The 13904-nt window shown below is 46.8% G+C and overlaps 1 protein-coding gene across 3 annotated transcripts in view; it reads left to right on the top strand.

Annotated features, from left to right (window-relative positions):
* Positions 1-13904, top strand: part of ALPK2 (alpha kinase 2) — a 148927-nt gene that overhangs the window by 68219 nt on the left and 66804 nt on the right. For all 3 annotated transcript variants that reach the window (XM_042962760.1, XM_015536829.2, XM_042962759.1), the window contains exon 4: positions 4815-6549. In XM_042962760.1, coding sequence (XP_042818694.1) covers positions 4815-6549 — 1735 coding nt within the window. The remainder of the gene's footprint in view (positions 1-4814; positions 6550-13904) is intronic.

Below are 13904 nucleotides of genomic sequence, written 5' to 3'. Positions count from 1 at the left end.
TGTAATGTTATATTTCAATTATACCTCAATTAAAAAAAAAATCCAAGCTTTTAAGCGATCATTGCAATCCCTTCTCTGAACTAAGGACTTCCACTTTCTTCAGGCATGCTTTCTGCCTCTTTCCTCTCTTTCTGGGATTCCCTTCATGCATGTTGCGAGCTTGGTGGTGTCCCCTAGGTCTCTGAGATTCTGCCCACTTTTCTCCATTCTTTTTTCTTTCTGTTCTGAAGACTGGATCATCTCAATCACCTTCAAATTCATTGACTGTTCTGTCTGCTCACGTCTCCTCTCGAGCTCTCTAGTGGGTAAAGGCGCATGTGAAAATACAGATGATTGGATTTATGTAGCTAGTTGATAGGCTTTCAGATTCCACATTGCGACCACTTCTTTGTACAGTTTCAAAGAAGATTATTGGCAATCATATGGAAAGACTATTAAAATACTCCTTCCTTTTCCAAGTATATGTCTGCGTGAAGCCAGATTTTCTTCATGTATTTCAACCAAAACAATGTATCGTATCACAACGAACGTGGAAGCAGCAGCTGGTTTTTAAGCCAGATATTAGATGTGTGAACAAATGTAAAGCAATGCCACTCTTAGGAAATGTTACTTTGTTTTAGAAAAATATGTGTTATTTATGCTCACGTAATGAGTTTGTTTTTGGTATTTAAAAAACTTTTTATTTTAGAGAGAAAGGGTACAAGTGGGGGAGAGGGGCAGAGGCAGAGAGAGAGAGAGAGAGAGAGAGAGAGAATCCCAAGCAGGCTCCACACTCAGCACAGAGCCTGATGAGGGGCTCGATCCTGTGACCCTGGGATCATGACCTGAGCTGAAATCAAGAGTCAGATGCCCAATTGACTGAGCCACCCAGGCGCCCCTATTTTTGTTATTTTTAAATGAATAAATGTTTTCAACTTTTCTCAGTTTTAATTTTAATATGGTAAATAGTGATATATAACCCCATAAACAAACATTCTTGGGAGTCCTCAATTATTTTTGAGCGTGGAAAGGGGTCCTGCCGTCATAATATCTAAGAACCTCTGGTCTAGACCAACCCAGGGGGTTCAAGCCCAGAGGAAGCCCCACCCACTTAAGGTCACAGGTACCTCTTTTTCTTTAAATATGGAAATGAGTAATTTAGAAAGAACCAAGAGTATTCCAGCAAGTAGAGTCATTCCGGCAAGACTTTCACAGCAAGTCAGGAATGTTGCTGCTTCCTTCGGCCAAAAGGAAAGACAGTCAAGAAGGGAACGCAATGAATTGTTCAGGGAATTTCTTCCGGGACGTTTTTGCATTCCTGTCAAATCACTGTGGGGCACACAGGTCACTCTGCCAGCATCTTGCAAAGATTCTAAAGCCCAGTCCTACTCACACCATTTCAGCTGCTGTCACCGAAGTCCCCTCCTTGCAGCTTCTCTTTCTCTTCTAGTCGCCACGGAGCAACTTAGCCCAGAAGTGACCGACGAGGTTCTCGCAGATATTCGATTGTTTCCCCTAGTAGGTTTTGTTTTGTTTTTTTTTAATGTTTATTTATTTATTTTGGTGGGGGTGGGGCAGGGAAAGAGGGGGAGAGAGAGAGAGAGAGAGAGAGAGAGAGAGAGAGAGAGGGAGAGAGAATCCCAAGCAGGCTCCATGATCAACATAGAACCCAACACAGGGCTAGATCTCACGAACCCTGAGATCGTGACCTGAGCCGAAATCAAGAGTCAGATGCTTCACTGACTGAGCCGCCCAGGTGCTCCCTCCTTTACTGCTTTCTTACCTGGTCCTTTGATCTCTCTATCTTACTTTCTTCTCTGCCTTTCTGTTTTTTCCACACAAGTCCTGGTACTTTCAGGGCAGGTGGTTTCTCTGGCATAGAGATCCTGGTCTGGATAAATCAGGAAATCAACCCAACTACTTAGAATTTTCCAGTAGCCCATGGTACTGTTTGATGCTCCTTGTAAGTTCCTAGCTGAGGCCAGGTCTTCCAGAACTCCTGGAAAAGAGGCGTGTAGGCAGTGGTATAGGCCATGTGGGGCTCAGGCAGAGGCCCCTTTCTCTTTGTTCAGCCTTAATTTGGCTTAAATGAAGAGACCCAAGCATAAGTGATGAGGATGTCTCCAAGGGCAGACCAAGGACAATTTGTAGCAGAATGTATTTGGGACCTTAAAAAAATTTTTTTAATGTTTATTTACTTTAAAAGAGAGAGAGAGAGAGCACAGGCGGGGCAGAGAGAGAGGGAGACACAGAATCCAAGGCAGGCTCCAGGCTCTGAGCTGTCAGCACAGAGCCCGATGTAGGGCTCAAACTCACAAGCCATGAGATCATGACCTGAGCTGAAGTCGGACGCTCAACTGACTGAGCCACCCAGGCCCCTGTATTTGGGATCTTTAAAAGCAGATCCTCAGGACTTTTACCCACAGATTCTGATTCAAGAATTTTCAATAGAGGTTCCTGGTGATTCTTCTGCACAGTTCTTGAGGACCAGAGGTAATCTGGTCTTAGCACATTCACATCCTTTTTCTTTTTCTTTTTTTTAATTGAGGTATATTTGACATACAGCGTTGTGTATGTTTTAAGGTGTACTGCATATTGATTCGATGCATTTATATTGCAATATCACTGCCACAGTCGAGTTAGCTAATACCTCTATCACATCACATGATTATCATTTTAGCACTTTTATATTCTTTTTTAAAGTTTATTTATTTTGAGAGAGAGGGGGAGGAAAAGGGCCAGAGAGAGAGGGCGAGAGAGAATCCCAAGCAGGTTCCTCACCATCCACATGGAACTGGAACGCATGAGCCTGTGAGATCATGACCTGAGCCGCAATCAAGAGTCGGACACTTGGGGCACCTGGGTGGCTCAGTCGGTTAAGCGTCCGACTTCGGCTCAGCTCATGATCTCGTGGTTCGTGGGTTCGAGCCCCGCGTCGGGCTCTGTGCTGACAGCTCAGAGCCTGGAGCCTGCTTTGGATTCTGCGTCTTCCTCCCTCTCTGGCCCTCCCCACTCACTCTCTCTCTCTCTCTCTCTCTCTCTCAAAAATAAATAAACAAAAAATTAAAAAAAAAAGAGTTGGACACTTAACCGACTGAGCCCCCCCCCCCCCAGGTGCCCCAGAGCTTCTACATTCTTAGCATATATGTAGCATAAAGTTTCTGCTTTACGAAGCCCCTTCACATTGATTTTCTCATTTGAACCTCAGAATGACCTCGTGAAGTATACAGGAACAGCAGGTGTCGTTGCCTCTAGAAAGTGACCCTCACTTTCAGTCTCCCGGTGTTGTTGCCCAGGGCAAATCTGAATATCAGCTGTGGGTCCAGCTTGGTGACCCTCAGCCACCCCTGTGTGGCTTCTACTTGGGAACCAGATTACAAAAAAGGGCAAGATATTAAGAAAATTGGAATTAGCGTATGGTGTTTTGAAAATGAGGCGTATGTGAGCACACGCGACTGTGGAGGGCTTATGAGCACATATGAGCTCAGGGAGACAGAGGGGTGCCTTCGGCGAGAAGAAGGAGAATAAGGAAGACGGTGTGCCATCCGGTGTCTAACACTGATCCTTCTGGGTTAGATGTGTGTGCGTATTTCACACAGATCAGGCAATAAGTATCTAAACATCACTTCTAATTCTGAGCCAACCCACAGCTCCCGCCTTCTGAAAATGCTCATTTACTTCTGCGCCGGATAATGCAGAGTGAGGCCAGCAATGTTACAGCTATACTGAGATCAAGTGAGATCTATGAGTGCAAATTATAAAGCCAGTGCAACAGGCTTTTCCTGGGACTGCAGAGCCCAGAGAAAGGCCCTAGCAGGAGAGGTCAGCAAAGTCTGTTAGGTTCAAGGTTCCATGGAGCTCCAGTCAGTAAAGGGAGGGGACACAGGAGCACCGTCCCTCCTGGAGCAGGGAGAGCAGGCTCAACATGATCCAGGAGTCAAGTTTGTCCCTGCTGGGCCAAAGCCAAGCACCTGGCTTGGTCTGTGTAAGTCAGGATGGCATGTGGGCATGGGTTTCTGGCCAGGGGGTTCATGGGTCATGGTTTAGACCCCACAGTCATGTAAAATGAAGAGGAAAGGGCACATTCTTCCTACACATAATCCCAGTGTGGCGTCTTTATAGCCTCCTGGCAAGAACCATGCCTTCTTAGGGGCGCCTGGGTAGCTTAGTCGGGTGGGCGTCCGACTTGGGCTCGTGTCATGATCTCGCGGTTCGTGAGTTCGAGCCCCGTGTCGGGCTCTGTGCTGACAGCTCGGAGCCTGGAGCCTGCTTTGGATTCTCTGTCTCCCTCTCTCTCTGCTCCTCCCCTGCTCACACGCTGTTTCTCTCTCTCAAAAATAAATAAGGATTAAAAAAAAAATTAAAAAAAAAAGAACCATGCCTTCTTAGCATGGTCTTAAAAACAGTTACTGCTTATGCTGTCCACTGCCTGAGGTCGAATACTTCAGTTACTTGTGTACAATGTCTCACTCCAGAAAATAATGCCTTTTCAAATTTCTATAGTGTAAAAAGGACTCAAAATAAGAGGAGAGAAGGAGAAACTAGAGTGTGAGATGTTTCCCCATTCGTCTGAATAATTCTCATCATTTTTCAAGTTGGGGTAAGACTGGGGAAGGTCTTAACGGAAAATGCCGGGCTTCCTGGATTCTCAGCTCCAGGGCAGCTGGGACTCAGAAGCTGGCTGACTCTGACCACAAGCCCCTTTCCAGAGAGATCACAGATCTCCTTGGGTGTGCAGCAAAAAACCATGGTCATTTTCTGTGCCATGATGTGAGGAATGTTGGCATGCCCATCCAAACACGGCCAACTTACCAAGTGTATTTTCTTCATCCTAGCTGTACCCCAGATGACACCGCTGTTTATCAAATCTCTGCTAAAAACTGTTCTGGAATGATCTGCTGTTCTGCTTCCATTGAAGTCAAGTGCTCGGCAGAGAACCCACAGCTCTCCCCTAACCCCAAAGATGGCGGGGACACGGGTTGGAAACATGCGGCAGAGTCAAGCATGCAGGAAGAAGCAAACCAGCTTGATGAGAAAGAACATCCTCCTAGGGGCGAAGAAAGTGTCCCCTCAGGTAGTCCCGTGTCAGCTGACTCCCCGTCCTCCAAATTCGGCTGTTCAAGCTCGCTCCGGTTATTGGCCAATAATGACACTGGTGCCTCCGGTTCTGAAAATCCCTTGGATGTTAAAGGAGCAAGGCGAACCGAAGAGGCTCGTGATCCGGATAGCTCGGAGGAAGTTGCGGATGGGTGGCTTTCTTCTAAATCAAGTAATATTCCCGATAAGCAACATGTGTATTGCCACAGGGCAGTGCATTCCAAAGGATCAAGGCCAGTGGATGGGGCCTTAAACAGTGATGGCCCTCATGAGGACGTCTTAAAGTCTGGTCATCCGAATCCCAGAGTGCAGAAATACATTAGCTTCAGCCTACCGCTGTCGGTGGCGGCCACATCCGATGGCCCAGGTGACAGGGCCACGATCCAGCAGCAAGGCAGCCCACAGGTGTCCAGCGAAGACTCTGACAGTGACTATGAACTTTGCCCAGAGATAACCCTAACCTGCACCGAGGAGTTTTCGGATGATGACCTAGAGTATCTGGAATGTTCCGACGTTATGACGGATTACTCTAATGCAGTTTGGCAAAGGGACCTGGAGGGGACTGGGCAGGTTTTTTTATTAGAAAGCAATGACGAAGAGATGGAATTCGGTTCGTGTTGCCCGGGTGGGCGTGAGCATTTCCTCAGTGAAATGGGTTGTGGGCCTCGGGTGTCAGATGACATGGGGCCTATGGATGCCACCAGTGGCTTCTGCGGTAATCACTCACAACCCCAAGAAGTAGGGGTGAGGAGCAGCCAAGCCTCCACCCACAGTCCCTCATCCCCGCAAACGGGGATGATTCTGACCTTGGGGCCTCCCCGGGATGTAACGTCTACAGTGACAGACCAGGCGAGATGTAAACTACCCACTGCTTCTGAGGCTGCTGAAAATGATTATCCAGGAATTCGAAGAGAAACCAGAGACAGCCACCAAGCAGGAGAGGAATTCACCAGTGACAATCTGCTAAACATGGATAAAGCGGTGACAGAGACGGCGATGAAGCGTCTGTCTGGTGAGTTAGAAAACTCAGGGGTGGACCAGTGGTTGGAGATTGCAGCCGAGAAGAAAGTAGGGGACGAGGTTTCATTGAGCAAGAGGGGCTCCGAGATACCTGCCGGGGTGAGGCGGCCAGAAACCAAAGGAAAACCCAAGAAGCTGAGCCCCAACTTGAAAGAAAGCACGACAGAAGGCACCCTTAATCTCCTCTATCCCAAAGAGCCTGTTAAGCGCCCATTAGCCCAGAGTGATAAAAGAGACGGTCCTCATGCCAAAGCAGAAGCTGTTGATTGGAATTCCCAGTTCCGTGCAGGAGAATGTGCCGTTCCAGCCCAAGCACAGCAAGAAACAGAGACCCTGCGAATTCCCCTGGGCCCACCCCCCCAAGGAGGGAACTCAAACTTCGAGGGAGAAGGGGTGTTGGTCAGTACCCTATCTGAGACAAGCGGGGTTCCAGACGGCAGTGCTCATCCTCAGGTAAGACTCCTCTTTTTAAAAATTACTAGATGAAAGGTATTTGTGTGTGCACGCGCGTGCGTGTGTGCGCGTGTGCGTGTGTGTGTGTGTGTGTGCGTGCGTGTGGGTTTCTCTTCATTTCATATTATGATCGCCGTACCACAATGTAAATCACAAGAAGTCTCCCGGCACCATTAGGGTATTTGTGAATGACAGCTGCTGCTGGTAAGAAGGAAATCTGGTTTTGAAAAAAGGCCCAAATAAACCCTAAGCCGTCCTAATTATAGCAAAAGACAGATAGAAGCAAGAGGCACTAATGGGATTCTGGACAGCTGGAAAAAGAAATTTGATATTTTGTCTACTGCACGTGTTTCACCAGGCAATGTCCCTATTCAGAAAGTTTTGCGAGCAAATGTTTTGGGTGTAGACTTTAAAAGGAAAAAAAAAAAACTCGCTTGAGTCAGTTTTCAGGAGCACTTTAAAAATGTTAAGTGCTAGTTGGACTCAGAATTCATAGTAAAATGAGAGATTTCGGTGGTCTAAATGATTTGTAGAATTCACTTAGTGGTGCTGGGAAAAGCAGACAAAATTGGTTTTCTGGGCCGAAAAATCAAAGTAGATTTTTGAACCAAGGTTTGTTTTGTTTTTCTGAGATCACAAATACAAAAGAGGCTAAGAAAATACTGCCTGGAAGTAAATTTGTTTTACTCTATTCCTGATTGGGGGGGGGGGTGTATTTGAAAGAGATGGAATTAAATTCATGGCAATAATCAATGCACAAAACACATTGTGCATGATATATGAATTTACTGTATTTTTAATTTTAAAGGGTCCCAAATGGGCTTTGAACTAATGCTGTACCATGGCCAAGATTTTATTTGTGTAAATAACTACCTAAGACAAGTTATTAATCAGTTATTTTTACCATCCTACTTTACTATGTTCTCCCTCCCCCCAACTTCATAGTTTAGGAACCTAGTATTGTTTTTATAGATCAGGCATTCTCCAAAGAAAATGAAATATTCCCAAATGCATTCAGTTACTGAACTCTGTGAAAAAGTAAACATGGAATACATCGGTTTCTAAAGACCTCGTCCTAAAATAGCCAGTCAAAAAATCTCTAGATCTGAGGTAGCTTTTTCCTGAGCAAATCATTCTGCCCCACTGGCCAAACTCTGTCACATAAAAGTCATGTTTATACTTTACTTTTTGCAGGAGAGTCAGCTTTATACTATTTGGTTGTTAAAAAAAACTTTTTTTAATGTTTATTTTTGAGACGGAGAAAGAGCATGAGCAGGGGAGAGGCAGAGAGAGAGAGAGAGAGAGAGAGAGAGAGAATCCCAAGCAGGCTCCAGGCTCTGAGATGTTAGCACAGAGCCCGACGCGGGGGTTGAAGCCACAAACCGTGAGATCATGACCTGAGCCGAAGTCGGAGGCTTAACCGACTGAGCCACCCAGGCGCCCCTTCTATGTGGTTGTTTCGCATACCGCTGGGGTGATCGCACGCCAATGAGCACAGATGCATACCCAGGATAAGTTTATGGACGTGGGTTAGCAAAATATTAATACAAAGTTAAGTTGCAGTATTAATTTTTTCATGTCAATAAACATAGCGTTTCCTTTTCTAGTCATCAGATGCTCTTCCTGGCTCAGATAAGTACCTTTTTACAACTGTTCATCCACATGGAGCATTTTATTGGGCAAATTACCTTGACTATTAAAAGTTCGGGGTGGGGGGGAGGGGGTAAAGCGGCCAACGAGGAGCAGGTGGAGAGGAAGAGGAGAGTGACAAAGTTAGTTTTAGACCCACCACCGGGGGAGGCAAGTTCTAGCTTCCTCACCTGCCAACAAGGACGGGAGGCTAAGGAAGGAGCCCCCTTTGTCATCTTCGGCTTGTGCCCCTAACTGCAATCTGAGACCGGAGTCTTGGGGACGGCAAGCCCAACGCAGCTAAATAACACGGGCCATCTCTGGGACCACAGTCGACGGTCTCATGCACATCCTTGTGGCCATCAGAGTTCTTGTGGGACCCTTGCTTCTGCACTCACACGCACTCACCGCTCCTGCTTTCGGCTCGAGGTCTGAGGTGCGTCCTGTGTTTTGTGGCACGGCTAAGTGACTCTCTAGAAAGCTTGCCCCGTGCAGGTAGGAGGGCTGTTCTCCCTTTGCTGTGCCCAGTAGCAGAGCTGGCCTGTCACTCAAGGGCAGCCAGAAGCGTGAGTGGAAGTTGTGTATTCAAGAGTAGTTCTGTGCAGCTCGAAGTTAGAAATAGGACTGGGGCGCCTGGCGGGGGTGGGGGGGGGCTCCATCGGTTAAGTGTCTGACTCTTTGTGTTCTGTTCAGGTCACGATCTCACAGTTCAAGGGATCGAGTCCTGCATGGGGCTCTGCCCTGACAGCGTGGAGCTTGCTTGGGATTTTCTCCCCGCCCCCCCCCCGCCCCTTCCCTCCCCTTAAAAATAAATAAATAAGGATACCAGAGTGGCTCAGTTGGTTAAGCGCCTGACTTTGACTCAGGTCATGATCTCACAGTCATGGGTTCGAGCCCACATCCGGCTCTGTGCTGACAGCTCAGAGCCTGGAGCCTGCTCCAGATTCCGTGCCTCCCTCTCTCTCTGCCCCTCCCCCACTCGCACTCTGTCTCTCTCGCTCGCTCTCTCTCAAAAATAAACATTAAAGTGCATAAATACATAGATAAATATTTTTTTTAAAAAAGAGAGAGAGAACGAAATAGTACCTCTGTATCTGTGGCATTTTTTTTTTCCTTAACAAAAAGTGGGGAGGGGCGCCTGGGTGGCTCAGTCGGTTGAACATCTGACTTTGGCTCAGGTCACCATCTCCCGGTCTGTGAGTTCGAGCCCCGCATCGGGCTCTGTGCTGACAGCTCAGAGCCTGGAGCCTGCTTCAGATTCTGTGTCTCCCTCTCCCTCTGCCCCTCTGCCATTCGTGCTCCGTCTGTTGCTCTCAAAGACTAAATAAACATTAAAAAATTTAAAAAAAAAAAAAGGAAAGTGGGGAAATGCTGCAGGGACTATGGCACAGTGAGTGCCCATTTTTTGACCCATGCAAAAAGTCAGTAGTCTCACTGTGGAAGAGGCCCATGTTTCTTACATGCAAATACAGTATAGCCAAATTTCCACCAAAGGCCTAAATATCACTGTAAATGTGATGCAAAAGCATGAGAAGGTCACTAGGAGCTAAATCAAACTTGTTAAAATACCACACAAAAAAATTGGTGAATCTTTCTATAACTAAGACAAAAAGACATTTTAGACATTTATTCTCAGACAACTGAAGCTTGTGGGAACTTGAAATTTGAAATGTTAGAAATCCTTGGTTGGGGGTAATGTTAATAAATCTGCCCACTCTTGACTCTTGCCTGATTCACTTACCTTGAGGTGTCTTTTTTTTCCTTTCTTTCTTTTTTTTTTGTGGGGGGAGAGACAATGACCATCAGCTTATCGTTTAGCAGTTTCTCTTCATCTGTAGATTGCTTTTAGCAATTCTGAGGAAAATCCCAGACCTCTCATTCTGCTGTGTTCTAAGAACAAGGCTATATTGTAGAATATCTCCTACCTAAACGAGTGGACTTATTTCCCATCTGCCTTTCCTGCTTTTACAGTGCAAGGCCATTCCGATTTGTCTTGAAGTAGTGTTTACCCAGGCTAGGATTGGAGAGCCCCCAGTTTCTCTACAGTTATGGAAGATTCCAAAGTTAATCCCAGTTGGGGAGTGGAAAGCAGAGAGGGTACCCCAGGCTAACTTGAATCGTCTTCAAGGGTCACACGGCCAATCCTTCACCTTGGTTTTGCTTTTGGTTTTATGATCCAGCTCGGAGGCAAGTCTTGACGACCTGCCCATCTTAAGTTTCCTTGTAACCACCCGGCGGTAAGATCGCCCTCGCTCTTGAGTCAGAAGTGCTGTGTCTGTCTTTCTGCATCGCTGCCCAGCTTCACGCTAGAGAGATTTGCATTTCTCTTTGGGGTGATGGGATCTCAAGAGTACAGTATGAAAGTGGAATCTTAGGTTTTGAGAGTTAAGAATCTTCCTGATCGGGAATCAGCACTAAGCACACAAGGTGGTGAGCTCCTTGATGGCAGGGAGTTTGGTCACTGTATTTTGTTCACTGATCTATCCCAAGTCCTGGGAATGGTGTTGGCCACACAGTAGGCACTCAATAATTGAAAGAACAAGCAGCCATACGGAACTAGATTTAATTCCATTGATTCCATAAAGATCGTTGGTCTCAACCACTTTGCGGCCTTTGGTGTTCATTCTTTGGTTCCCTTCACATACCAATTCTCCAAATCACTTCCCATTGCTTCCCATTGCTTTTTTGGCCCTGGGAATCGATTACTTTGTACTAAACCGTAAACACCTTGCACTTGGGTTCCCTTGTGAATGCTGGAGATTCACATATAACCTTGGCCTCATCAGTGCCTTGTTAGCTTTTACAGATGGCTGATTAGATCCGGGAAGACCTTACCACATCCCCCTAGCATTCAAGACCCTCTGCCATATTGCTCCCATCCCCCTCTGAGTGGCGAAGCGGACAAACACACCGCTTTCTTCAGCGGGTAAATGAAGCCTTCTCCCAGACACGCAGTGTTTTCTTCTGTCTTCTTGCCTGGAAATAGCCTCGCTCGGCTTGTTGCCAGCTCAGTTCCTCTCATCTTGCGAGGCCAACATCCTGCAAAGTGCTTCAAGTTGCCTTCCCTGCCCCCACCCCAAAGCCCAGTCCTCATCGCTAACCGTGACTTCTCCTTCCGTTCTTGTTCTCATCCTCCGTGTCATGCAGTGGACTCTGCATTTGGATCCTGTACTCTTGCTTTCTGACCGGTGACCTTGGGAAAAACTCCCGAAGCTCTCCCAGGCCCAGTTTCCTCATCTAAAACAGAAAACAGAAATAATAATAACAATCATAATAATCGTGCCTCGTAGAGTGTTACGAAGATTAAAGTCTTGAGCATGACACGCGGATCGCAGTACCTATTATGCTGTTAGCATTTAATGCGCATTATCGTTTTTATTTTGTTTATTATTTTGCCTTTTTTTACAAACATTTTGTTTTTAAGTAATCTCTGCATCCAATGTGGGGCTTGAACTCACAACCCCAAGATCAAGAGTCACATGTTCTACCGACCGAACCAGTCGGGTGCCCCTTTTATTTACCTTCTTAATACTTCTGTCCTTTCCCCCCCATATTGAAAGCGTATCAAGGGCTGGCTGGAAGTGATTTTATACCTTTTTAAAAAATATTTACTTATTTTTGAGAGAGAGAGCAAGTGTGTGAGTGGGGGAGGGGCAGAGAGAGAGAGAGAGAGAGAGAGAGAGAGGGAGACAGAGGATCTGAAGCCGGCTCTGTGCGGACAGCAGAGAGCCCGATGTAGGGCTCTGACCCACAAACTGTGAGATCGTGACCTGTGCCGACATCGGATGTTGACCCAAGTGCCCAGGGTAAGCCAGGTGCCCCTATGCCTTTTTTAACTGAAATCTTCCTTGAGATAATGGTAGGTGCACGCACGGTTGTAAGAAACAACATGGAGAGAAGGCTGTGCACTTCACTTTGCCCGGGTTCCCCCCGATGGTAACATTTTGTAAAACCGTAGCATAATATCATAACTAAGATACTGATATTGATACTATCTAGTGATCTTATTCAGATTTTCTCAGTTTTACTTGCGTGTGAGTGTATTCATGAAAATCTATTGAAATTTATCACTGGTGTGGGCTCGTGTGATAACTGTTAGGAAACTTCATGCTCATCTGAGTTCAGCCTAGTAGCTAAGCAGGCGGTGCAGGGATGACACAGTATATGACAGCTTGAAATGTGCATGGCCATCCAGTGATAGACAGGACACATAGCCCTCCAATAATTTTTTTTTTTTTTTTTTTTTTTTTAGCATAGGAAAATAGCAGATAATCTCAACCTCCTTGTAACGTAGTTTTCATACCTGGGATAGAGCAACCCGAAATTTAAATTCATCTGCATAATAAAATGCATTTATTCCCCCGTCCCCCCCAATAACAACTGTTAAAACAGACTCCAGAAAGCCAGCTCTCTGCGGACGACAGGAAGGCAGAAGTTTATAACTGCTCATCTCTTAGCACGTGGCAGGCCTCTCGTCAGCACGACTCCATGGCTGACCCAGCAAATAACACAAACATTTATTTTTTTGTTTTGTTTTTAACATTCATTTATTCTTGGGAGACAGAGAGAGAGCACGAGCAGAGGAGGGACAGAGAGAGAGGGAGACACAGAATCCGAAGCAGGCTCCCGGCTCTGAGCCATCAGTACAGAGCCCGACGCGGGGCTCCAACCCACCAACCGGGAGATCATGACCTGAGCCGAGGTCGGACGCTCAACCGATTGAGCCACCCAGGAGCTCCGAACATTTGTTTTGTTTTTCACCACGAAGTCCACTGTGCCATTTCTGCCAAACACCATCACTGCCGTGCACCTGCAGGTCAGCTAATGCCCGTACTCAGTCATCATTAAATAATCAATGGAAACTCATTACAGCCTTGTTGCTCACAGTGCAGTCTGCAGACCAGTTTGTCAAAGTGCAGAATCTCAGACCCTGCCCGGCCTTGCCAAATCAGGATCTGCATTTTAACCGGATTCCTGGGTGATTCCTATACACACAGAAGTTCCAGAAGCCCTGGTCTACAGAGAGGAGCTCTTTCTCAGAAAAAACCCAGGGTGCCTGGGTGGCTCGGCTGGTTAAGCGTCCAATTTTTGATTTCTGCTCAGGTCATGATCTCACGGTGCCTGAGTTCAAGCCCCACGTCAGAGCCTGCTTGGGATTCCCTCTTCTCTCCCTCTATGCCCCTCCCCTGCTCCTGCTCTCTATCTCAAAATAAATAAATAAACTTAAAGAAAAGACCCTCAAGCAGTGGTCTGGCTGACTGGCTACACATGACGTCACCTGGGACCTAAACATCCTGTTTCCTGAGTTCAGGTCTCAGAGATTCGGAGGTAATTTGGTCTAGGTGTGGCTTGGGCATTGGGGGTTTTAAAAGCTCCCAGGTGATTTTCTGTGCTGCCACATTTGAGAGTCTTGGCTGGGCTTTGGACCTTCCCTGCTATTTGCTCGAAATACAGATACCTAAGCCCGACCCCCAGAAGTCCTGAGCTCAGTGAGTCTAGGGTAGTAGGGCTCAGGGTTATAGACTCGGAGGCCTTAGTGGAAGGGTCCCCCGGGAGGTTCCAGGCTGAAGACCCACAGAGCAGAGCCACAGGGAGCTAAAGGTTGCACACCTCATGAAAGTGCTCTCTCAGGGATTTCTGGAGCCCTTTGCCCCTGACTTCCCCCAATCTTAGCTGAAGAACAAAGCACCAGGTTATTGAGTGCTGCGTCTCAAACAGGCTGTGGG

This window comes from Panthera tigris, chromosome D3 (assembly GCF_018350195.1).
Source record: "Panthera tigris isolate Pti1 chromosome D3, P.tigris_Pti1_mat1.1, whole genome shotgun sequence".
Lineage (NCBI taxonomy): Eukaryota > Metazoa > Chordata > Mammalia > Carnivora > Felidae > Panthera > Panthera tigris.
This window is presented reverse-complemented; position numbering and strand designations above follow the sequence as displayed.